Source organism: Chaetura pelagica, unplaced genomic scaffold, assembly GCF_000747805.2.
Source record: "Chaetura pelagica isolate M959 unplaced genomic scaffold, ChaPel_1.0 scaffold101, whole genome shotgun sequence".
NCBI classification, from domain to species: Eukaryota; Metazoa; Chordata; class Aves; order Apodiformes; family Apodidae; genus Chaetura; species Chaetura pelagica.
Window position 1 is genome coordinate 5,953,987 of NW_009952564.1, and position 26,891 is coordinate 5,980,877.

Below are 26,891 nucleotides of genomic sequence, written 5' to 3' on the forward strand. Positions count from 1 at the left end.
TTATACTGGTTATATCTGTCATTCTGGCCATTAGAAATGGCATACCTAGAGAACCAAGGCAAAAAGAAACCTGGGAAGTTGTGGATGCCCCATCCTGGGAAGTGTTCAAGGCCTGATTGGACAGGACTTTGAGCAACCTGATCTAGTGGGAGGTGTCCCTGCCCATGAATGGGGGTTGGAAATAGATTATCTTTAAGGTCTTGTCCAACCCAAACCAATACTGTGATTCTGTGAAGATTTTCCCTTCTCAACAAGCCAGCAGTGCCCCTGTCACCCAAACACTCATGCACTTGAACCCCACAGGCCGAGTTGTGTGAAAGCAAGGCAGGGAGGGCAGGCAGCTAGTGCACCACTGTGCTGTGATGGGTGGGAGGGGGAAGAGGAGGAAGAGAAGGAGAAAGAGAGGAAGTTACTGTTACCTGGGGAAAAACTCCTTGTGCAGGATTCCTCCAACAAACACTTTAGGGCTAGACTGAGCAGAGACAGCCCAAGACTGGAGGGTGGCTGTGATGCTTCTACACAGATGCATGAGGTGGCCTCGGCGTGAGTGAGAGCTGGGCAGGAGAGGATGAGAAAAGGATGAGCAAGTATCCCAATGAAGTTGAGAGTATTGATAGGCTGAGTAAAAACAGGCATTCCCTCAAGAGACCGTTTTTTAAGAGGGAACTTTTGGACTGGAATACTTTAAAATATTTCTTTCCTAGAACAGAATTATTTTAGATACAAGTTTCTGAGAAAATATATAGCTTTTTCCCATCTAACTTTGCCAAATATTGATTTCACCTCTTATAAGAGGAAAAGAGCAGCAGCAGAAACTACTATACTAAACACTGAATTTCTGCTAGACCCAAACCATCGGTAAATATCCTAGCAAGACAAATGAATGTCAAACTGTTAACAGGGGCTGAGTTGTTAAATGGAAAAGATGTATCAGATCATTTGAAACTGTGTTTGAGAGCTGCCTGCCAGAACAGTTACCCAGCAAAAGCATGCCTTCTGAGAAAGCAGAAGATAGCATCTGATACAGTTGTGGAAAAAGATACTAATTTTCATCAAAAAGCAACAGGAAGAGTGGGGACTAGATTAGATGTTATTTGGTCTCCCAGCAAACTCTCAGCTAAGATTAGATGATCCAGTTTAACAAATGTTTTCTTAAATACGAAAAATATGGTTGTCTTCTGCCAGCCCCACTACCATCTATGCAGTTTTGGCAAAGCAGAAACTAGAACAAAATCTTAAGACATTTTGATAGAAAGAATACACAAAAAAGCAAACAAACGAACCAACCAAACAAGAAAAAAAAACAAACACAAAAAACCAAAACAAACAAAAAAAAGCCCCCAAAACTCAGAAGGAAAAAAAAAAAGTACCAAAAATACAGAAAACCATAAGACCATGATAATTAAATATAGGTCACTCCAAGGCGTAATCTATCTGTAACACTAGAGCTGACCCTATATTACTTTACAGGGTTATGGCGGGGGAGGGTTAGGGGGTGGGAGTTGAAGAAAAAAAATTGTAAGGAAAGGAGAGGAGAGGAGAGGAATTTATCTTAATGGTAGAGATTAAAGTGTGATTTAGTTTGGAAAGAGAAAGTATTACAGATCTTTTAAGTAATCTAGGGGCTGTCCTTGTGTCCAGCCCAGTTTTAAGGTTCAGAAGCACAACGTACCCAAGGTTTTTGAGAATTGCTCACTATTAGGACAGTTTCAACAGTCCTTACTTAAAAGGTCGGTTAATACTGCCACAAACCAGTGATCCCAGTGGCTGATTTAGAAATGCCAACTTAGAAGGGTTTATGGTACTTGATAGCTTTTATCTATAGAGTTGGCTGCACTTAGAATCAAAATGCTGTGAAAACAAAAGAAAACACCTTCCATTTCTTGTGGATGTGTTCACCAGAGACACACCACTCTGATGTGAGCTCTGGTCTTTCTGGCAAGGCAGGAAACATTTGTGGTGTGACACTGTCACACATTTGCTCAGGCAACAGCATGTCAATAGCTGGTACCCAAAATCAATCAGTGTTTTAGGGAATGGCTGAAACCTTTGTAGATTACTTTGACTGGCAGACACCTGGAGGAATCAACAGTTAGGGAGTGTTTTATTTCAGCACTCCCTGGAAGGGTAGCTCTGCTGTTGGAGCTACAACTATGGGACGGTTTCAGCTTGTTTCTCCAGCAAAGCCACTCAAGAGTACTTTAGATAAACAGGGGATCTTGTGGTAGCAGGTGCTGATAGATGCTTGTAAACCACTTCCTTGTCCTCAAATAGAAGCCATGAAAGCTTTTATTTTGCTAGCTGTGTGGATGGATGTAGGATCTAATTTCCCCTCTTTTTACAAAACAGGGCTATTATGTCTTATTAGAAACTGTTACTGTGGTCTTCAGTATCCATTTCAGTAATACATTTCTGTTTGCTTTCCAGCCTACCCTGAGATCTCTGTTAGCTTGCAGGAGGGCTCAGCTGGCACCACACAGAAGGTGAGCAATTTTGAAGCAAACACGAATAATACTTGTGACAGCCACGGTGACACCTCAGCAGGGCCAGACAAGCTAAACTGCTTCAGACCTACGTGGGACCTCCAAAATTATCAAACTCACAGGGTGACGAGCAGGTTGATGAGCTAATAGCAGCCATTTGTGCCCCTTCTTCTGAGTAATTCCATCCCAGCAGCAGTAAACTGGCTCAGCAGCTACAAACTGGAGCTAACTAAGGGCTTCTCCATGTTATTCACAAAATCCAGCTTTGTGTTAGCTCTAGGGAAGGCTCCAGGACAGGATCAGAAGAAGGAACACTCTCTGCTGGGTTAGAAGCTGGCTGGCTGGCCAAGCCCAGAGAGTTGTGGTGAATGGAGTTGGATGCAGCTGGTCCCAGTGGTGTCCCCCAGGTCTCATTTTTGGGTTCAGTCCCATTCAATATCTTTATTAATGACCTAGATGAGGAGATTGAGTGCTTCCTAAGTAAGTTTGCAGATTACACTAAGCTGGGAGGAAGTGTCACCTTGCTTGAGGGTAGGAAGGCTCTGCAGAGAGACCTGGACAGATTGGACCAAAGGGCTGAGGCCAATTGTATGAGGCTTAACAAGACCAAGTGCTGGGTCTTGCATTTGGGTCAAAACAACCCCATGCAAAGCTACAGGCTTGGGGTTGAGTGGTTGGAAAGCTCCATGGTGGTGAAGGACCTGGGGGTGCTGGCTGACAACTGACTTAACATGAGCCAGCAGTGTGCCCAGGTGGCCAAGAAGGCCAACAGCATCCTGGCCTGCATTAGGAATAGCGTGGCCAGCAAGAGTAGAGAGGTAATTGTGCCCCTGTACTCAGCACTGCTGAAGCCACACCTTGAGTACTGTGTGCAGTTCTGGGCCTCTCACTTCAGGAAGAATGTAGAGCTGCTGGTGTGTGTCCAAAGGAGAGTTACCAAGCTGGTGAAAGGTCTGGAGAATAAGCCCTCTTGAGGAGAGGCTGAGGGAACTGGGATTGTCTAGTTAGAGAAGAGGAGGCTGAGGAGAGACATTATTGCTCTCTACAACTACCTGAAAAGAAGTTGTAGGGAGGCAGGAGCTGCCTTTTCCATCAGGTGAATAATGACAGAACCAGAGGAAATTGGCCTGAAGTTGCACCAAGGGAGGTTTAGATTGGATATCTTGAGGAGAGGCTGAGGGAACTGGGATTGTCTAGTTAGAGAAGAGGAGGCTGAGGAGAGACATTATTGCTCTCTACAACTACCTGAAAAGAAGTTGTAGGGAGGCAGGAGCTGCCTTTTCCATCAGGTGAATAATGACAGAACCAGAGGAAATTGGCCTGAAGTTGCACCAAGGGAGGTTTAGATTGGATATTAGAAAGAATTTCTTTACTGAAAGAGTGATTAGACAGTGGAACAAACTGCCCAGGGAGGTAGTGGAGTCACCATCCCTGGAAGTGTTTAAGAGAAATATAGATAGAATGTTTAGCAACATGATTTAAGCACTGATTGGGTAGCTTAATTTATGGTAGGGGGATTTAGGTTATGGTTGGACTATGGACTATGGATGATCTTCTGAGACGATTCTGTCCAGGGTTAGGACTCTAGCATTAAAGACTAAGGTTTAAGGGTGTAGGTGTAAACATCCAGATTATATGGTCTAAGGTTAAGGATCTACTGTTACAGGTCTATGGTTAAACATCGAGGGTAAATGATCTAGCTGATGTGGTGGTGTTAGGTCATAGGCTGGACTTGATGATCTCAAAGGTCTTTTCCAGCTTTGGCAATTCTGTGATTCTGTGAGGAGCTGTGAGGAGCTGATGGTGTTGCAGAGGGCTCCCTTCCCCATCTGCTAGCATCTTCCCCATCTCTTTCCTCTATCACCCAGCAGCTTTGAGCTGCCCTCTCCACACTGCTTAAAATCCTCCTCTGAAGGAGTTCACCCACTGCCCAGGATGCTGCTTTGAGGGGCCAGGCAGTGGCAGCTCCTGCCTGCCACACAGCTCCCCTGGGAACAGGGAGGAGCAGGTGTTGTAGGGGCAGTGAGCAAGGCACTGACATGGACTACTGTGTCAATGGAAAGGTGATGATTGTGCCATGATGCAAGCAGAACTCTGCTGGAGCAATCAGATACTGATGGAGTGACTGGACCAAGGTCTGAGAGGCCCTGTTTAGAGCTGAGTTACACATGTGTTTGAGGGTCTCTGCTTGGTAATGGCAAAACCTAAAGGTCTGCTGTACAACACATACTTGATATGAAATAAATCTGTGGCAGTATGACTGACCAGCAAGACACTCTGGCAGCTAGCTGTGGCATTCTACTTCCTGTTGCATTCATCCATCCAGGCTGAAGCTTTTGATCTGTGAGCATCCCAAATCAAGAAAGTTTTCCTTGGAAAGAGCACTTGTAGGCAAACAAAACCCTGTATTACGCATAACCACCTGCTTCAGACAAATCACAATTTAGTTCATTCTGCAAAACTGGTATAATTTTCCTGGAGATGTATTTCTGGGTGTGATGTTGGACTTTGCAGGCTTTTATTTGCACCGTCCTGTTGAGCAGAGCAAGGTGTGCTATTATCATGACACTCTGCAACTGAAGTTATTCCAAGAGCCTCTGTCCATTCTTCACCTCCAAACAAACACTGACTACTGTCCTTATCTTTCCTGCCCTTTCTTAAATATACTTTGGATATCAGATTTGTATTTCTTCTTAGGAAACATTTATAAAAGTATTAGAAACTAGAAGTGCCTGAAGAACTGAGGGAATAATGAAGAGAAAAGAGAGGAAAGCAATTCCACTACGAGTTCAGAGGTTACTTACCATGGCAAAAAAAAAGGAGTCTCAGCTGGGTAGTTTCAGTCTTCACTCTGAATGATTGACTTCTGCTGGCTGCAATGCATCAAACTTGCTTTCAACTAAATGTGAGAACCCCTTTCTTCAAAAGTGGGAGCAAGAGGGCTTTGTGTTGCTTCTGTAGTACATGCTTTTTTCACATTTTTTTTTTCTTTGTTTAAATGGGCAAGGCAATTTCTCTTAATGCCATAAACTGCTAAGTACATGTAATTTGGAACGTCCAGGCAGCATGAGGATGAGAGCCCCCACTCTGCTAGTGGTCAACCCTTCATCCACCCTTGAGTTTGAGGTCTCTTCCATCTATTGCTTGATGAGAAACTGAATTGAGCACAAACAGATATTTTGGAGAAACTGGCATACTGCCAGAACTACCATATCTAAAGTATGCAATCCCTTGTAAGTTTTGACAACTTCGTATGTCTTGTGCCCTCTACAAAGGTATCTAATTTTGTTTATTCAACATATAATTGTGCTGGGCAGTCTTTTTCGTGGGATTTGTCTCTTTATCTGCCTAACAAAGGGAGGATTTACAAGGCAATCAGGTGTCTCATTCTCTGTGCACACACTGTGTCCATTCCTGGTTCTAGTGCATCTTCGTGTGGATGTTTGTCACTATGGCACTGGGCTGGGTGTCACCCTACGTCTCTCCAACCACAGCACAGGACTGGAGGGTGCTGGAGCCCCATAAGCCCCCACCCAGCCCAGGGTTATGGGGATGTCCCTGGGCTCCCATTCAACAGTGTCTGCAACCAGAAAAATGGCAGGGGGGTGGAAAGAAACACAATAAAGGGGAAGCAAGTGCTTCCTTCCCAAGCAGGATAGTGAGTAAACAAGCTCTGTTCAGAAGGGATTTTGGAAGTAGACAGCCAGGTGAGAAGTGACAGAGGCTAATGACTGGCTTTTTCTGCCCCACAGCATAACGTGAGCTGTGTCGTGAGGAAGGCATTTCCCAAGCCAAGCCTTGTGTGGTATGTGGATGGAGTGAGCCTGATGGAGCAGCCTGGAGGTAACACAACCTGTCCATAGGGTGATGACGCAGCCGTAGAAGGGTCTCCCAAGACAAGTGATGGTTGCTCCTCTGCTCCTGGCACAGGGAGCCTGTTGATGATTGTCTAAGTGAAGGGGAGAGTGTGAGATCTCCTCAAAGGGATCAGCTGCAAACAGTCAATGCTGCAAACAATGGTTTGGCATAACCTCATTGTTCTTGCAAAATCTTTGATAGTGTCTCAGCAAAGAAACCTGCAGCTATTTCAGCTTGCTTTTCAGTACCAATATTTTGCATAGCTCTCATTTATAGTTTGGAGTGTAATGAGAAAGTCTTGCAGCTTTTCTTTTTTGTCTTTCCTCAAGAAATTTCTGTTGAACAAGATGACTTGCAAGACAGTGAAGGTTTCTATCAGCTGAGATCAATGCTAATGCTTCAAGGGACCCACCAGAAACATAAGACGTTCTCCTGTGTGTGTCTGTTTTCCTTCCTTGGGAATGAAACGTGGAATATTTCATCAGAAATACTTGTTTCCTTTGGTACGTTTTTCACAGATAAGACACATCTGAAATGTAAACCATTAAGAACACTGAACACATGTATTCTCTATTATTTAAAATACTGAATACCAAGAATATGGAAGCGTTATTGTATAAGTTCACCCCACAGCTTGAACTTTCAGACAGGTTTTTTAGCATAGGTCTTTGCTCAAGCCTTTAAATGAACTAAGAAACTCCTGCAGAAACATAAGATGCTTGCTGTTTGTTTCAGTAGTATCTTGCTGCACTTCCCACACCCAAAAATACACTAACTTAGCCACATGGTACCAGTGAGTTGTTATAATCATGTGTTTCTCACAGAGCACTCCTGGCAGTAAGTCTGTGCGTAATGCAGCTCTCTGGAAAATCAAACCCTCAGAGTCAGGACTATGTTGTACATCTTCACATCTTCAATGAAACCTGCAAAAGGCACTGAAAACAGCTGAACCATTTTGGACATTGGAGAAACTACCCTACAACTTCTACTATAAGAATTAGCTACACAATTAGGGAAGTGTGAAGAAAGACTGTCTTAAGGAGTTGGTGAAAGCAGGAGACACGGCAGTGCAGACATTTATGGCACTTTTGAGGATGCAGACAGGCTGGGAAGAAGGGCAGAAAGATTTCTTTCAGCACTGTCTTGTGCATGCCTCCTCTTCAGGTGCAAATTCATAGTTACACCCATTTTTTTGGTATTGTGTATGTGCCTTGTTGCACAGATGATGCAACTGAAAGGCTGGCCCCTTAGCAGCCTCCATGGGTACATCACATGCCACTGTGACCACTGTAGTTGGCTGTGTTCACTTGTGGCTATGGATACACTTATCCTTATGTTTTTCCACAAAGTAAGATTGCATCAAAAGCCAGAGCTCACTCCTCTGGAAATATAGCTTTGGAGGGAAGAGAGATAAATGGTCATTTTTTTCTCCAAAATGGTTCATTTCACTCAATTTACAGTTTTGTAGAAACATATTCAAATTGGACAGCTGTCAATTAAAGTAGTATATGTTCTTGCCTGCAGGCTATGCTAATACTAAGGTACATCCACTCTGTATAAAAATGTTAATGTATTTAAATGTGGCAGAAAGGAAATAATTAAATTAATTCCATCTATGTTCTGTGGAGGTGCCATATTGATGCCCAGTGTGACAAAAACCCCAAACTAAATTTTCAGCCTTTATAACAAAATCCTAATTACTTTCAAGAACTGCTTTAATCTTCTTTTCTTTTTTATCCTTCACAGACAATAAGGCTAACGAAGTCTCATCTCAAGATTTTACCACCATGGCTTCAGAAGGTAGACTAAATTAGAGAACAAAATAACTTGGGTTGTGTGTGTCTATAAATTCCTAAAGCTGTTAGAATAATGGTTTTGCAAACTTGTTTCTGGATGGGTAGTAAAGTGCCCCTTTCTGCAGCTATGACTTCAGAGAAAATACAACCATTATTTTGGTGATGTAATCTATCATAATTAATCCCAATCATAATTAAACTCCAGCCTTGAGGGGTGCTTAATGTTATTTCAGCTGGCATCTGAATATAGCTTTTTCAGCACTGAACTGATAATTAAAAATAACAGCCCCGCTAATGGTTCTACCTTCTGTTTAAGTACACAGCCAAGTTCCTCAGTGCTTTTGCCTAATTAAAGATTCTTAATTTGTGTAAATTTGTTAAATTCACACTCTGTCCCTGCAAGTCTGCCTTGTTACTAGCTTGTTGGAGAGAGATAAATCGTTCCTTCCACACCTCAGCTTTTGGAGAGGCGTTTCCCAGAGTGGCTTGCTCTGCTTTGCCACCTGCATTCCAGCAGTGGGTTACATGAGTGTGTCAGAGGAACACTGTAGACAAATAGCATGCAAAGAACTGTGGGTTTCAATGTAAGCTTGCTTCTGCGAGTGGTAGGCCCTGGGGGTTCAGCCAATATCCTACTTACACTAAGATCCTACCTGCAGGGGGTTGCTCCCCACCTGACATGCCTGACCAGGTAGAGATACTTTCTGGCTGCATTCTCAGATATGTTTTTCTAATGGGGTGCACAAATCACCTCCTTCATGGAGCCCTTTGAGAGGATTTAATCCTTCCTCCTAACCTACTCAGGGTGTACTTTGTTTCAACTCCTGGGGAAAAAAAAACCCAACACATAACAAAACAAAACAAAAAAAAACCCCAACCAAACAAAAAAAAAACAACAAAACAAAACAAAAAAGTGAGACATCTCTTACTCTTGCTTGGGCAGGACAGTGTCTCTGCTGTGCTTGGCTGGCTGGTTAACAGTCCTTTAATTACAGGGAATAACTCCTGCTCCTCGTCTCTGAGGACTCAGTGAACTTTTTTCAGTGTAAATTGTCCCTGAAATTTCCTATCGGAGTTGCAGTCTCCAAAGTGTCTCATGGATGGAGCTATGCAAGTGCCACCACCAGGTCATTTATGGTACTTCAACATAGATGCTGATAAAGTGAATCTGTGTAGGACAAAGCCACGTAACTCACTCCTGGTTTTTGTGTTGAGGTGCCAGGTGCTCCAAAACCTTTTCCCCCTATACCTTTGTTTCCCTAGGGATTTCACAGCACCCTTAACTTAGTTGCTTCGTGCTTTTGTTGGACCCCTTGGCTGAGTTATGCATTGACAGATTATTTGGAAATTGTGTGACGCACTATCTCACGCTTGAACTTTTGACTCACCCACTTTTCTAAAGCAAAATTAACACCTTTCTCATCCAAAGTAAAAGTGTCTCCTTTGATTTGTTTCAGACCTTGGAAATTCATCACTTCCATCAACTGTCATGACTACCTCAGGTAATGGGGGAAAAAAGTGCCTTCTTTATTGTTTAGTCAATATATGTAGGATCTCTCCTTGACCATTGTATAAATACAAAGTACCCAGAACCAGAAGTGTACCTGGGAAAGGTCAGTGTGCTCTGGTGCTTATGGTACCCGTGTGCTGCTAGATGGGAATTTTTGAGCTGTGAAGTTACCCAAAAAGAGATGTGACACAAATCCTGCTAGAATTGTCATGTTAGTACAACATGTAAAATATCATGCTGAATACCATTAGTACACATTTTTATGAAATGGAATAAAAAAACCCCATACAACTATGTATAAATTTGTCCCATTATGACAGAGAGGTGCGTATGATAGAAAAGTTAAAACCACTGCTTTGCCTTGATCCAATAGTATCCCATCATTCCCATTTGTTAATGGTATAAGACAATGTCACTGTTTGACTCAGGTCCGACAACAATGCTCTGGATCCCCTCCCCCTCCCACCCAGGTAGGGAAGGAGAGAGAGAAAAAGACAGAGACTTGGCTGGATTGAAAACTAAACTACACAGCTTTAATTAAACACTAATTATATAAGAAAATATATACAATTATATACAAATATGTTCAGGAAATGAACAGAAACCCTAATGCCTCCCCTCACCCCCCGCAACTCCCACATCACTCCCTGGAGCTGGGAACAGTCCCAAAAAATCCCAGACTGCTGCTGGAGAAAGCACAGAGTGATGAGGGTCAGGAGAGCTGGAGCCTGAGGATTGACGGTGATGGATGGACGGAGTCCTCCCCGGACGCCAGCCATGGACAGAAGAGAAGGAAAGAAAAAGAAGGAAGGAAGTTGTCTTCTGTGATCTCTGACCTTCCTCTGAGCTTACACAGATATATGGAATGGAATATCTTTGGCCAATTTTGCTGTCTGTCTAACTCAGCCTCCTACGGGGGGGTCACAGATCTCCCTGTAGTGTCTGAGCCGGCAGAGTGAAGGTGCGACCTTGAAGCCTCAGTAGTTAGAAAAACATTCCAGTGTCTTATCACCTCTAGCTAGGACACATTGTTGTTAGTTAAAAGAAAGCTTACTGAAGGAAAAAAAAGTCAGTAAAAGGAAAATTGGCTTCATCCTGGCTCAAACCAGGACAGATAAATAACAGCACTCTACCTGAGTATGCCTATGGATAACTACATAAAATTAACATCAGCAACTGAGAGGAAAATCCCAAAGTGTAGGTGATCTCCTGGGCTTATATGGCTGTCACATATTGACAGGACCATTTCTGGCAAGACGCTTGCGAGGCAGTGGAGCGTGACCATCAAGTGCATCATCTGCCCCACAATAGTTAAACTGAGCCCTGTGCATGAAACATAAACAAATAATGCACAAGGATACCTCCTATGGAAAGATCAGCATGAATCACGTTAGCTGTCTCTGAGTGCTCTTTGATCTTTTGGGGTGTATTTTGAACATTCAACCCTAACTACAACAGCAGGATTCCTCCTGCAGAATCTGCATTTACCTAACAGCTACTGCAAGCTCTTTGATCCAGGCTGTTTCATGAGTTATTAATATTATTTTTAAAAGACCCCATTGACTGAATGTGATGCCATGTAATCTGTTTGTCTTTAGAGCACCAGTCAACATTTTTGTCCTCTCTGGATTTCACAAGAAAAGAAAGCTGGCCTCCTGCTTCCACGACACAAGGTAATAAAATAAACCAGAATGTTTTCTCTATCACTTCAAGAATGTAGGAGAAAGATACATGCACACTATAACCATTGTAGGAAACACTTCAATGTCCACTGAAGCCCGTTTCCTAGAGCATTATACAGTAGGAGGTCCATAGTTCAAAAATATGTGATAAAATGCTCTTTTTATTTTATCCTTTATAGTCCTTCATTCAAGATTTAGGCATTAATTTCAGAAAGTCAACAGACATGGAGTATATATTTTTACAGTACTTATTTTTTGTATCTCTTTAATTAAATATCATACAAAAATATAATTACATTAAAGATAGCAAAAGTGCAAGCCAAATATTGGAGCATGGGAGTACAAATACAACTCACAGATGAAAAAATGTCTACAGCAGATGACTCAACTCAATTATTTCTTCTCCAAGCTGGTGACGCTGAGGCCAGTGGAGGGCAGGGTACCTCAGTTGGAAAGGTTTATCTCACTTCCCGGGGGAGAGGTACATGCACCAGCAGTGAGCATGGACTAAACAGCACAGCAGCAGCCTGAATCAAGAGCAGGTGAAGCTGTGAACCTCCTGCCTTCTTGTCCCAAAATAAAGAGTTGATGCCTGCCAGTCCCAGCAGAGTGCATTTTCTCACAACACAGACTGTCTGCAAACACTTTGTTCTTTAAAGTCTCTTTCCATTTTTGAAGCCCTGCTGTCGATCCCTGCAGGACTGGCTGGCTTTACACAGCAGCTAGAAGGGTGCTGGGGCTGCCCTCAATGCCAGCAAGGTGTGTGCTCACTGCCATGTGGCATGAATAAACACCAGCACGGCACACGCTCCCATTTTGCACCCAAAACCGCACATGCGAAACGGCAGCATGGGCAGCTCAAGGAAGAAGGAGTCAAACATCATCTTCTCTCCCATAGAAGCAACAAAGCTTTGGCTCAGAAATGATCCACCACTGAGGCAGCAGCAGGCAAGAGTAGATTTGGCCCTTGGTATTTGCAGCAGCCTCCTTCTCCTAAACAAACAAGCAAAGAAAATTATTGAAATAGCCTAACTTTCACAAGCCTGTGGGGTATTAAACATCCTCCTTAAGCCATGTTACTCAATCCTGCAGCCTTCCCTTGAAGTAAGCTACACTATGCTACAGCAATATTTACCCAGAGATGAGCAAGTAATGTGATGGGCAGTGTGTGGGGCAACACTGGAGGAAGACACTGAAGACAAAGCTTCGTCCAGCCCCAGTAGACTGCTGTTTGGAAGCTTAGTCACTCAGTGTAAAGCCACGGGGCATGAAGCTAGATTGAGACATGCCAAGGCAGGAACACAGATTGCTTTGGCAATGACACAAAAGATTTCTCCTTCTCACACTGCCTTCCCCATCCCCACAGTAGAGACACTTGCCCAGCCTTGCTGAGAGTGGGCAGCAAAGCACTTGTTCAAGTGGACTGAGAACACTTCTGTCTCAACAAACAATTCCATGACAAAAGCTATAAATATACAGTGTGAACAGAGAGTACTTCTTCTTCACTGGCTAAGGAGGTATGAGGTCAAAGTCATAGTGTAAGTCAGAGCTGAGCCATTTCTCTTCCGTAAATCACCCAGGAAACAACTGCCTTTCAACCAGTGCCTCTGACATGTGGCAGTCGTGGTGTGCTGGCCATGGGTTAGCACTTCTCTTCCCCGGCTCGCTGCTGGTTCCTGCACTGGTGTCACCACCAGCTTCTTGAGCAGACCATTAGGGCTGCAGCTTAGTCAGGATGCTGAGTCCAAGACTGCCATTGTAAAAAGGGCTTTGGTTCACTTCCTGGTATTTTGAAAATTTTTCATGAAAAATCAAGACACAGCTGGGAGTTTATATGAGGTAAGAATGCACAGATAGAGGAAGGAGAAGGAGGAGGGGAAACAAAACTAAGGCTATTAAATCCACAGCCTGGTTTTTACTTAGCTTCCGTGATAGCTCCATCTTTGAGCCCAGAGATGTTCAGGCTTTGAGTGCTGGGTTACGGCTGCACTTTACCTTCTCAGGTTTGTTCAGGTGGCTTGGTGATACTTTTCTAAAACGAGACAGATATTAGGAAATATGTACTCCTTGTAGTAAATGTGAAATAGTCCTCTTGGGAACATAGAGTTCTACTTGTTAAGCACCATCTTTCTGTGATTGAATGTCACATAAATAACTAGTTGAGCTCTAAAATACACTTAACTTAAAAAAATATATATATATTAAAGGAAAAGTATAAATAAGTTGGGATTTGGCAGCAGGTATCACAAGAGTGTCTCCTGTACATTTACTTCCTAAAAACTTCTCCTTGCTAGCTGGGAAAAGGGTTCCGTCTTATTGGAGCTGGTGGTACCCGGTGTAAATTGTGATCTATGTACGTTTGTTCATTGCTCTACTGTCAAAACAACCCAGTGCATTCAGAAAACACTGAGTTTCAGCTGAAACTTAGCTGAAGTAAAAATGTGTGCTTAAATTCCCCATATGTTCTCTCAAAGTTTATTCATCAATCTCATCAAATTCCTCTTGAGTTTCTAGGTTGTGATAAACACAGATCTGTGTGGCGCTTTTCAGAGGAAAGCCAGCAAGTCAAGAGCAGGCTACAAATATTTGATGTCATCAGTCAGGAAACAGAGAAGAAAAAGGGAAAAATACAAAAGGAAATTATATGATCCTCTGCAGCAGATTTTACAAGCGTGTGTGTTTTTTGGCAGGAGTGCTGATTTCTACTGCAGAGACAAAAAGCTCTACCAGCACCACAGCGTTCAATGAGAATTTGACAACAGCAGGTGAGCAGATGATGCGTCTCCTTTGCTTCAAAGGAAAGTAACAGGGAGTTAAAGAAGCCAATTACAGGTGCTGCAAAGTGCAAATGTGGCACTAATTTAGCAAGTGTTAGGCTGCAAATCTGCAGCAAATCTGGGTGGTGTAATCTGTACCGGCTTTTCAGTACTTCACAGGCACAACTCTTCTGCTGAGTTGCACTGAGTTAGAAGACTTGAGTCCTCCAAGTCATCATAGATCTGCAGCAGCAAAAGAAGAATGAAAAAAATTATTAGACATATTTAACTTAATAATATTAAAATTGAAAGGGTTGTTAGGCAAATGTAGTGATCACTGAGAGTAGTTCATAGATGAAATAAATTACTTGAGATGTTAAATAGAAGCACAGAGTAGCAATCAAATAATGAGATAATGTGGGGCAATAAAGGTTGGCTAATAGAACATTGAAATGTGGCCTCATTAAAGAACAATAAATCAATTAAGAAAAACCTAGGTGGACATTTTTTCACAAACCTTTTGCTTTAGCAAATCTCTGCTTAACAGCAGAAAACCAGAAGTTACTTTCCTTTTTTAACATCTTGGTTTGTCTTTGTGCTTTCCTAACAGGCAGAACCCATCAATGACATTTGCATATGTATGGTAGTCATCTTTTGGATGAAGTACAAATGTAGCAGCCACTTGCCATTTTCTGAATATATTTTTGGCAGCACTCCGCTGTTTATTTACCCACATATTGCCTGCAGCCATGCATTTGGACAGAAACCTTGTGGCAATTTCTAATGCTTCATGATCCTGCTCCTGTATGGCTTGCTGGTTGAAATTTTTGTGGAAAGTGTGCTGAATTGCACTACTATTTGCAGGAGGTACCATGCCTTGCACAGCTCATCAGCTTCCCTACAGCCATGCCCACCTAACCACCAGTTGAGAAACAGCCTCGAAGGGTTCTCAGTCCAGCAGCTGTGATTGAGGCCAATTTCAGAGTACACAGGAACCAATGCCAGTTCTACCATGCCAATCCTCATAGCATTAAACACCTAATAAGCAAGAAGAAAAGCAGAACTTAATTGAATTAATGTCCAAAAACCTCCATGAATTTTTAGTGACTGATTTTGGTAGGTATTTTTACTCATGTTTACACACATGTATATGCATGTATGTATACTTCTCAATTTCAGTCAGAACCAGCATCTCACAAGGAAAAGATTTTCCTGGTTCTGCCTAGGTACTCATTTACGTCAATTAAACAGTGCAAATTTTTTCTGGGATTTATAAATCAACAATTATCCTAGAGACTTTCAAGCTTTGATTTGATTTTGCTTGTTGTTTGAATCAGAGAAAAGCAAATGGTATAACATAGCCACAGTTGAGCCTAAAGAAACAATCACATACAGGCTTTTAAGATAATTGAAGGATATTATTTCTTTTTGTACAGATTTGAATGATTCCACCAGCAAATCCCCACAAAGCCTCAGGAACGCCACGCACTCCTCTGAGAATACAACCTTGGCCCATCGTAAGAGCTCTGGAAATGCTGTGCCATTGTCTAGCTGCCTATTTTAACTATTATTTCAGAAGAAGTGAACATGGAGATGTCTAGAAAAAACAGGAATCTATCCTTAGGCAGCACTGATCTTAAACATAGGTAGCTTAGCTGTATTAAGAAAGGCAAAATATCTGTCTACGAACAGATGCAAGATTATTTTTGTGGTTCAGACACAGTACTTGACAGAGGAGACTGAGGTTTCACTCAGTCACGGCAGAGACAGACTCTTTGTGTTGCTGCTAAGCCACTTAATATCTTTAGCTTTTTCATTACCATCAAAGAGGCAAATGGCTTATCCCTCTCCCAGACCGCTGTGCAGCTCAATGCTGGCTTGCTGGAAAATCTTAATGGGTGTTTTCCAGTAATCTTTCTGTCTATCTTCTAATATTCCTTAATTTGATAAAAGCACATTTTTTTGTCTAACATTGTGTGGTAGCAAAAAATGTAGGCATCTTACCAAGTGAATTTTGACACAGATTCTGGAATTTGATTTCCAGTCTTCAGAAGGGTGAATAATGGTGGCTTTAAAACACAAACTTCGTTTAAAAAACCTAAATAAGTTGCTAAAAATGTTCTGCACCCATATCTTTCTAGGTAACCTATCTTTCAGCATCACAGACCAGCCAATATCTGTTACCAGAGGGAAATATTTCCTTACTACCAGCAGTCTGCTCAATAGGACTGGTGAGACATTATCCTATCCTTTATCCTGTTCTTTCTGCATGCTATTGCAGTAAGAAAGCAAAGCAGAGAAGCAGAAAATCTGGAGCATAATGTGCATTTGACCAGGGAAGTTCAAAAAAGGATGTTTTAGTGTTGGCAGTGTGAAAAATAAGTAGGGTGGAAAGGAGGACTGGGACAGGCAGATGTTCCTGGCTGCTGCTGCTTCTCAGAGAAGTTCACAGGGGACAGAGAAAACTAGTGGTTTTCAGATGAAAGGCCTGCCAGGCTGTACCTGAATAATTTCATCATGTGAATTGGTGGGTGGTTGAACTCAGCCTGCAAATCCAGTCAGAGCAGAAGTGGGTTAAATCCACAAATCAGGGCTGCAATGCTCAGTCTGGGATCCTCAGCCTGCGAACCTGGCAGTCCAGTGTTGATCTGGGGCTGCATTGTCACCAGCACTGTGGGGGGGGGTGGGGGTGTGGGGGAGTTGCAAGCCACAGGCAGTAAGCCTGGATTTCCCTCCTTCCTGAGGACATCCGTCTGAGCTCTGTCTCAACCTGCAAAGGTTGGACCAGACGATCCTGGAGGTCCCTTCCCACCTGGCATTCTATGATTCTGTGATTCATGCGTCCTTTCCAGGTGGTGCGAGGGACGCAGAAGGACGTCGCTTCCCCTGGCCAACAGTGGTAGCCGTCCTGCTCCTCTTCTGCAGCTTCCTAATAGCTTTAGGTGTCAGGAAATGGTGTCAGTACCAGAAAGAGATGTAAGTACTTGGGAGGGGAACTACAGGGGCAGGAGGGGTGGCACAGAGGGCAACACGAACTCTAACCCAGCTGTTTGGATTGACGTGTTCTCATTTGAGATTATCCCATAGTGCTAGGCCTTTAAGCACATGATCTCTAATGACTTTTTTTTTTCCATACAGCAGTGGGAAGTGTGGAGTATTCTTAGTCCTTTCATCTGTTCCATGGGTTACCTACAAAATAAACTTTTTTTAAAAAGAGCTGTGGTGCATCTTCAGGCTGTGAGGGAAGAATACAAGTAATTTTATTTCCTCAAAGCCCCCTCTCTCGTTTTGCGTGGTTACTTGAGGACAGGTTTTAATGAAATTGTACTTCTTGGCCAACTCTATTGACGTTGTGAATAATATATGTGGAAGCAAGCTACCTGAAACTTAATCCCAGTCAAAGAAACATTGAGTTTGTAATCATTACCAAAGTTTAATTCGCTGCTTAAGCCCTCAGAGATCTACTGATGAAAGCAGTATCTAACTGCCAATTATTTTTTAATCTTACTAACTTTACTAAAATGTTTGAAAAATCATGGTGATAATGAATCACTTGCAGTTTCAGAAAACCCTTTTGAAACATGACTGCAAATCCTGTGTATCAAAGGTAAAAATGGGACTGTTTGGGGTTTTTTTTCACTGATTTGGTATGGGACCTGTCTTTATCTTGGCCTTTAAATGAAAAAAAAAAAAATAAAACAATTTACAAGTTTTTAAATATACCTCCAGAGAGCAAAAGATCTCTGAAAGGTTTGAATGGTTCACCAGGATCATACTCCATTCTTTTAAAGTATGAATAAACAAAAATTGTGAGGTGGAAACTACACAAGCCAAATTAATACCAGGAGGTGTGCTGGGGTTATAGAAGAGAAACAGGGAAGTTGCAGTATGTAAGAGCAAGTGTCAGGTGACCTTCTAATGACTTAGTGTCCACCTACCTCCTCGTGAACTTTTACAACAGTCTTTTACATGGTTTTTATGTGACATTTTGTTTTTTCTCTTCTGTTTCAGTATGAACAGACCTCCACCATTCAAGCCACCACCACCTCCAATAAAGTACACCTCCATGGTGGAGTCTGATGGGACTCCCCCATCCTGCCATGAACTGGAAAACCTATAACACCACCTACACCTCTCATGTACCACACAGAAGACTGACAGTTAAAAGCTTCTGTCTTTAAAACAGTGATTACAGGAGTTTGGTGTTAATGACCCATATTAAAATTCAGAGTGCCTAAATGACATTTATGTTGGAAGCTGAGCACTTCTGAGGACACTTACTTCATCCCATCTATCTCTATTTATGCATTACGTTAACACCATTGTGAGTGTCACCATGAGATTACATGTGCTTAATTTGAATTTTGAGATCAACAGGGAATTTGCTGTCTTGTTAATAGGAGCAGATTAACATATCACTCTGCCAGCCTGCCTGAAGAGCATTGAAGCTTTTTGTTTTACTGAGTATATAGACATGACAGCTCTGCCATGTGGACACCACAACTACATGGGAAATGTTGTTTTAACACAAGATTTTTGATACCTATGCGAGCAGTTCTTACAGTTATTATTTTTTACTATACAAATATTGACAAATATGACCTAGAGTGTCATTTCCTATCACTGTGAAACAAACAAACAAAAAAAAAATCAGCACCTTACATGGAAAGAAAATAGTCTGCATCTGTTGTCACTGTCTTGCAGCACAGGATCACAGGGAAGGACTGGTGAGGTGAAAGGGCACAGTGCAGGCCTGGTGGAAGTGTCCACCAAGAAGACTCAGTTGCTGTTGGTGAAGTCACAAGAAAGAATCAACTTTGGGCTCATGTACAAGCCACATGGGGACCAGAGACTTGAGGACTGAAGTCAAAAAGGACCCTAAAGATAACTGAAAGTGCCAGCCCTTTTGGAAGGGCTGTGCCTTTGAAACAGTAATTGCTGTCTTGTCTGTTTTTCTGGAATTGTATTTACGGTACATACGAAATAAAAAAAGGAATATAATAATTTTCTTCTCCTTTGGTTTTAATGAACTTCTATCATTTGCTGGCTTCACATTTTTCAAGACTGCAGAGGTAGTCTCCCAGGTAGCTTAAGCCTGTGGAAGGGACAGTCCAGTCTTACCCCTGTTCTGCCTGAGCTGAGTAAAAAAACCTTGTAGTGACACAAATTATTAAATGACCATTTGGGATCAGCCTGCTACACAGTTCTCAGCCAGTTCAGTAGCTGCACGATCACCAATGCAAGGCACAAGAGCTGCAGCAGGAACACTGCTGTTGGCAGCAGTGTGGTCTTTCATTGCTTTTAGCCAGCCAAGAAACTATCCCTCCGAGATTGTTCAACAATGTATGGTTACCATAATGGTATTTCTGTAATTAAGGCAAATCAACTAAAAGCCAATAAAATTAAGCTTAAAATTGGTATTCTGATTTAAAATGGGATCTGTTTTATTTACTGCTAAACACTGGTCGATGAGTATCAGGGTTCAGAGCACTGTATTTCCTGGGACTTTAGATGAATGAACGACTTACTGGAAAGAATGATCTGACAGACCTTTTTAAAGTATTTTGTTGCATTATTTACCTTATAGCATGAGCAGTTCTAAGTCCATCACTAAGGGAACATTTGGGCCAAACAGAAAACACATTCCTTCTTACAAACCTATACAAACTTTGAATGCATGGAAGCCTCAATTTTAATTTGAGTGTTTCTTGTCTGTATGAATACGCAGAAGCAAAGTAGTTTAACTTTTGACATACTACTGTACTATAAGCAACTTGAAAAGAAGACAGCTTTTTGCTCTTTAAAGATAAATCAAGGAAAAAATCTCAGGGAGGTTGTGGATGTGCTCTCCCTGGAAGTGTTCAAGGCCAGATTGGACAGGACTGGGAGCAACCTGGTCCAGTGGGAGGTGTCCCTGCCCATGCAGGGGGATTGGAACTAGATGATCTTTAAGGTCTCTTCCAACTTAAACTGGTCAATAATTCTACGGCTTTTTTTTTTTTTTTAGATGAAGATGACTGTGACATACCTGCTGAAGAGGGGCTGTTTTATCATTGCAGATATTTAAACCCCCACGGTTACTTCAGGTCAAAGATGCTCCTTCCGACGCTGAGGTGTTGCAGGGCGTCCCGGGAAGTGCTCTGCTTTGGCATCATTTCCACCTCTCCCTGAGCCAGGCTGCAGGGAAAGCTACCGACACCTCCGTCCCGCTCCCTCACACAGCCAATCCCGAGGGATGCTGCTGCTTCCACAAACCTGCAGCTGCACATCTCCAGGCGAATCCCGCCCGGCTGGGGAAGTTCCAGCGGGCACCGCAGCCGCGCTCCTTCCTCCGGCCAGGGAGCGGCACCGCAGGAGGGTGCCGGGGGGCGGCAGCGCCTCCCAGTGCAGACTGGGGCTGACTGGGACGAGGAAGGTGCCTGCCCGCCCCTGACATCTCCGGAGAGGGAGCAAGTGGAAGAGGGTGTCATCCATGTGGGACCTGGACGGAGAAAGAGAGAGGGGAAATCCCCACCTGCCAGCACCCACCTCACTGCCCCCTACCTCCCCCCCAACATCGTCTTTCTATTTTTCTGCAGCTAAATTGTGTGAGGACGTGGGCATGGAGCTGTTGGAGCAAGTCCAGAGAAGAGCCACAAAGCCTCAGAGGGCTGGAGCAGCTCTGCTATGAAAACAGGCTGAGAGAGTTGGGGCTGTTCAGCCTGGAGAAGGCTCTAGGGAGACCTTACAGCAGCCTTCCAGTACCTGAAGGGGCTACAGGGAAACTAGGGAGGGAGTTTTTACAAGGGCAAATAATGATAAGACAAGGGATAATGGTTCAAAACTGAAAGAGGGTAGGTTTAGGTTAGACATTAGAGAGAAATTCTTCAGTGTGAGGGTGGTGAGACACTGGAACAGGTTGCCCAGGGAAGTAAGTTGTGGATGTTCTCTCCCTGTCACTGTTCAAGGCCAGGTTGGATGGGGCTTTGAGCAACCTGGTCTAGTGGGAGGTGTCCCTGCCCTTGCAGTGGGGTTGGAACTAGATGATCTTTAAGGTCCCTTCCAACCCAAACCATTTTCATTCTATAATACTTCATATTTATTTTTTACTTCAGCTGCATCTCACCAGGATAAGTGTATAGTTAATCACAATCAAGTATTGTCATTAGGTTCAAAATCTACCCCAGCTTTAAATTAAAGAAAAAAACAAATCTCTCAAACCATTATTTTTTTGCATCAGCTCTGCCAATATGTAGGCTTTAATCATTCAGCTTGGATTTGGGTTCTGTCAACCCTGGAATAACCTGGTCCAGATTAAATTACCAAATGCTTGAAGATGGCTATGGGAGTGTTGGAGAAAAGCTTTTCCCTTAAAGTGTTCAAAGCTTGCTGTAGGTGTATAGAAAATATTTTTTTTAAGAGCCTTGAGTGTTACATTGCTAAATGTAATTCCGTGACACAATGAAACCAGTAAAGCAGACCAGTTCAGAATCTGAGGCCACATATAACACAAATGCAATATTGTAAAATTAGCTGGGTCTGCTGTGTATGGTCTTTAATGTGTGCGTTACACAGCTGTAAAAGTAACACACTGGAAAGCTGAGCAGCAAGGTGGTTTTTATGTACAGGTGGTTTTCGTCTGCTTCTGAGCAGAGAGAAAATGTTGTTGGGGCAGGAAAAAAAAAAAGTATAAAAGCAATTTTGTTTTCTATGTATTTCCAGTAACTAATGTGTCTTGTGAAGTGAGTGGCAGAGCCTGGTGACTTCAGTGGAGCGACTAACTTATCCCAGTGCCCTGCAGTTTGTGTTCCTGCTGTTTGCTTGTGGGTGGTGCTGGGCCTGGCTAACAGGGGCCAGAGAGAAGGCTGCCAGCCTTGGCCCGTGCTGTACGTGGGGCAGGCAGGCATCCTCGGTCTCTTCCTGGTTTCCACCTCTCTGAGTTTAGAGGAAGCCCTGCTCCCAGCGTACCCGAATGCCATCCCGCTGAACCTTAATCCTACTGCATTACCTTTTGCCTCACTCTGAATCATGTGTCCTTTTTAAACAGCACGAGAGTGTTTTTTCTTACAAGGCACATTTTGCTCCTGTAAACTAATAAAGCTTGGCTTGTTTATTTAAGAAGCACTCTATAGTCTGCAGGGTGTGCTCCAGTTATTGCAGTGTAGGTGGCAGTGTGGTGGTGCCTGGAAGCAGGCAGTGGAAGAGCAAGGGCTGCGTAGCCATCCCAGAGCTGGACTTATTAATTAGCAGTTGCTGATAATAAGCTTTGCTGCCTGGGATTTTCTGGGGAAACAGCCCATCTTAATATGGATCCACAGAGTTTTCTCTTTTAACTAAATGTTTTCCTCTTTGCAGCTCTGTTGATAGCCTTGTGAAGTGCTGTGGCTTCATTTTAATGTAGTTTCCTTTGTTTTCAAAAGCTGTGTACAGAAATTATACCTGCTAACCAGAACAGGGTATTAGTTACCTTATGTAGTCTTTGCTGGATTTAAAGCCATTACTTATCAGAGAAGGTAAACATTAGAAAGATCTCTGTACAGTTAAACTCCAGGAGAAGCAGTATGTGATGGAGAAATTTTGGTTTATTTATTGTTGATGTTAGTAGGCAATTCTTCCTGACTCTGCAATTAACTTTGATCAATAAGCCAATGGAAAGCTTCTAAAAAGCTCTGCAGAGGGATAACAATTATTTAATCCTGTCTAAGGAGATTTTATTAGAAACTATATTAAATCATATTATATTTAAAATGCTTCCTCAAGGACAACACAGAGCTCAGGGAAGTCCCCAGCAAAGATTATTTGATTCTGGGGAACATCAGATTATGTCTTTAAAACTCCACTTCCATCTGCTTTCTAGCATATGATATTTCATCTCTTTCCTTTCAAAGTCTTCTATACCAGGTTGCCCCAGTAAGAATTTTAATCAGTGGGGGGAAAAAATAAATAAATGTATCTGTTTGCCCTCTGGTTCTTTTCCAAACATAAGCCCTTCCAAATTAACTCTGGCATCCTACGCAGCTTGAAACACCCTCATGTGGTGTAAATGAAGCATTGAATAGCTCGCTGTTGTCAAACAGACAACTCGCAGATGCCAGGGCTTGGCTTAAAGAAACCAGCGAACAAAGGCGAGAGAGAGAAGCAGGTGATGTACTGATCTGAACTGACAGCAAGGCTATGAGCAGTAGACAGAAAAGGGGTGGAAGTCAGTAGTACCAAGGGTATATGACATAATAGACATCTAAGTATTTGCAATGGACTTAGGAAGTGCAAAACCTGTTGTAATAGTCACGATGTTTTTCTGACTTGATGTAAAATGGGAAATGAACACGCTATTTGGTCTACTGCACTTGGAGGAGCAGCGTTTTAAATGCAGTGATTTCTGCAGAGCTTTGATATTGAGTGTGTCTGATGGTTTTAAATGTTAAATAATTCCATTACTGTCAGGGTAAAAATGGTAATGAACAGCTTGGAAGAGTCTGAGTATACTTACATGAAATGCTGAGCAATTAGCTTCTCTCTGTGAGAGTAAATCTTGCAGTTTTCCTCTCATCAGTAGCAAAGTGACCTTTAAAATGTGCACATGACACAGAAGCTGTTTCAATAAATTATTTGAACTATTGTATGCTGATAAATTACATGTAAGGACTTGGAATTCACATGGCACAGTAGATTTTGGACTGAAATGGAAGATTTTGAAAACATTAAATGAAAGCTTTTCAACAGGAGCAATGCCTCCTGCATAATAATGAGATGGGTGTTATTGGGGCATTCAACCTGATAAAGAGGAGGAAGCTAAGCTCCCTGTACTCCTTGATGCTACCAACTTGTTCTCAGTTGTTTTAAAGCATTTAGAAAAGTTCCTTGTTCTGGCTTTATATTCTGTATATGGCAGCCTGAGCACCATGTGTTAAAATTGAAATAAAGCACATTTATGTGTTTGGAATTGGCTAACAACAAAACCCATATGCCTCTTAGTGTTTAAATAGCATCAGCCTGATCCATAAAGCTAATCTTTTTACCCTGTATTTGAAAATAGGAGGGTTTGGGGTGTGGGAATGGGATCTGAGCTGCTAGATTTCCTGGGCTGCCCATGATATTAGCACGTACTCTGCACTGAGACACAGAGGAATAGCCAAGCTCTTACAGTAAATCCACATAAGGCCTAAATATGGCTATACAATCAGTGGTGAAAAATGGATAGTAGTTTTAGCTGGGCCTTCCTCACTGCTGAAAGCATTTTGTGTGTGTGCTCCAGCAACACAGAAAAATACAACCTACTGAGCCTGATACAGATTTTTTTAAAATGTCAATAGTATGACAATAGTCCGGCTTGCTTAGGCATTCATTTTTGGAGCCACTTAAACGCGTGCTTGAAGTGGAGCATTTGGAAGATCTCAAGTGATAAGATTTTAGGTATTTTGTGGGTTTACTCTGCAGAAAATAAAATAGTATTATTAATGCTTTTTTTTTTCCCTTTGGCCATCGCAATTAATGTTCATCATTGCAGGGTTTGGTGCGGGTTGCTGAACAAGATTACAGAGTTTTGTGGAGGTGGAATGAAGCTGAGATTTTGCAGAAGGGAACAGGCAATTTAATGCTCTTCTTTTCTAGAAAAAGACAGGAAGGATTTTTGGACCCCAAGAAATTCTGTTAGCAGTTACTGCCAGCAAGTACCTGCGCATCACATCTGACACTCACAGCTGGTCTCCCACTGCAGCACTGAATGGTTGCATCTCCTCCTTCAGTCATGATTCTGCTTCAGGCTATTGGTGTCCCACACAGTCTACATGTCCTTTGCAGCTTGGAGGTCTTTAGAAACCATCTTGAGCCAGGGTGTACTCATACTGCATGTCATAGCCTGGGGATGCTGAAACTTAGCTATGAAAAAGTGAGAAAGTTGCTGCTCTGTGGTAGCACTGAAGTACCTCAATGTTATAACATGTTCCAGTACAGTATATTAATTATTCTGTGAATAGTATGCAAAGTTTAATACACCAAATGAAAAATACCACTTCTTTAAGGTCCCTTCCAACCTAAAACATTTTATATGATTTAAAAAATGCTTTCTTACAGACAAATCAGAGGACTTCTGGAATATATACCCTTGGTATTTAGTATTCAGCCTTAAATTTATTTTATTTATTTAATTATTTGACAGTGAAAAATTATTTTTCAGAGCAATGTTTGGGGTTTTTTATCACTATCTTATGATGGAGTAGACCTCAGTGTGTATCTAGTTCTCTCTATGTCCTGTATGAAAAGTATGCAAATAATACGTTTGTACATATCTGTAAGAAGCAGTTAGCTTGCTCACAAAACATTATCCTTCAAACATACGTAGTAGGATAAAGGAGAAAAAACGTATCTTAGAGGGTCCATTTTGCATACCAGGGCAAATCCAGAAATTGTTTTGGACAGATTGCTTTGCCTGGCAGCCGACTGCAGTGTGAGGTACGGTGTGATACTCATCAGGGAAAGGGAACTGCAGACAGAGCATGTGGAAGGGATTCAGCTAATACACTTACTCACCAGCTGCAAAACCGTGGTTTTGGCCCTATATATTGGGGGTGGCTTCTCTGGCGCTACAGGAGAGTGAATACCAGACTCTCAGCTCACAGCCGTTCCCTGGTGTCTGTGGGGTAGTCGTGCGTGTGCCCACATACCTGCTTAACAGGTGAGCACATCCCAACAACTGTCATCACACAGCGTGGCAGCGAAAAGCCACAGGTATGTGCAAGGCCTCACAGCTGGTGCCAGCAGCAGTGAATTAAGAGCCAGCTGGCTCAGCCAATTCTGGGTTTCAGGTGACCAGGATCCGTGTGGAAAGAACAGAGTTAAGAGTTACAAAGATTCCAAGCTGAGTAGGCCTGTGTAGTTGATGGAAGAGTATCTGGCCTTGGCCAGTGCAACTCCTTGGAAAGTAACTAATCTTAACAAAGGCAGCGCAGAGAATCCCAAGAGAAGAAAGCTGTACATTTCTGCTTTGGGGTTTGGGGTGACTTGGAAATCACAGGATCTTAGGGGTTGGAAGGGACCCCAAAAGACCATCCAGTCCAACCCCCCTGCCAGAGCAGGGTCACCCAGAGTACATCACACAGGAACGTGTCCAGGCAGGGTTTGAATGTCTCCAGTGAAGGAGACTCCACAGCCTCTCTGGGCAGCCTGTTCCAGTGCTCTGTCACTCTCACAGGAAAGAAGATTTTTCTGATGTTTACATGCAACCTCCTATGTTCCAGTTTGCACCCATTTCCCCTTTTCCTATCACTGGTCATCACTGAAAAAACCTGGCTCCATCCTCCAGACACTTGCCTTTAATATATTTGTAAACATTGAAGGGTTGCCCTCAGTCTCCTCTTCTCCAAGCTAAAGAGACCCAGCTCCCTCAGCCTTTCCTCATAAGGGAGATGTTCCGCTCCCTTGTGGCTCTGCACTGGACTCTTCCAAGCAGTTCCCTGTCCTTCTTGAACTGAGGGGCCCAGAACTGGACACAATACTCCAGATGTGGCCTCACCAGGGCAGAATAGAGGGGAAGGAGAATTTTCCTTGACCGACTAATGATGTCGTGAAGTCAAGAGAAGAGCGTATCATATAGTACCTCGGGTAATTATAACGCTACGATGACCACCCACTTGTGCATAAAGAGCCTGCTAACCAGGTGAGCTCCCTAGATGTTCTAAACACGAGCTTAGACGCACAGGTAGGAGTGGTGAACGGATCATTTATCGACCAGTGGGCTGCGTTTTGTCGTGACAACGTTGGGGCTGTGGGAAAGGGCCCCCCGCTCACAGCCCCTCCTCCCCCCGACCCTCCCCTCTCCCACAGACTCT

At 42.8% G+C, this 26,891-nt stretch overlaps 1 protein-coding gene across 1 annotated transcript in view; it reads left to right on the plus strand.

The window, feature by feature from the left end:
• Positions 1–18,205, plus strand: part of CD96 (CD96 molecule) — a 28,429-nt gene extending 10,224 nt beyond the window's left edge. The window contains exons 5-14 of the mRNA XM_009993405.1: positions 2,428–2,483; positions 6,236–6,326; positions 6,671–6,844; positions 9,595–9,639; positions 11,246–11,320; positions 14,020–14,094; positions 15,522–15,602; positions 16,227–16,316; positions 16,938–17,061; positions 18,097–18,205. Coding sequence (XP_009991707.1) covers positions 2,428–2,483; positions 6,236–6,326; positions 6,671–6,844; positions 9,595–9,639; positions 11,246–11,320; positions 14,020–14,094; positions 15,522–15,602; positions 16,227–16,316; positions 16,938–17,061; positions 18,097–18,205 — 920 coding nt within the window. The remainder of the gene's footprint in view (positions 1–2,427; positions 2,484–6,235; positions 6,327–6,670; positions 6,845–9,594; positions 9,640–11,245; positions 11,321–14,019; positions 14,095–15,521; positions 15,603–16,226; positions 16,317–16,937; positions 17,062–18,096) is intronic.
• The last annotated feature ends 8,686 nt before the right edge of the window (positions 18,206–26,891 follow it).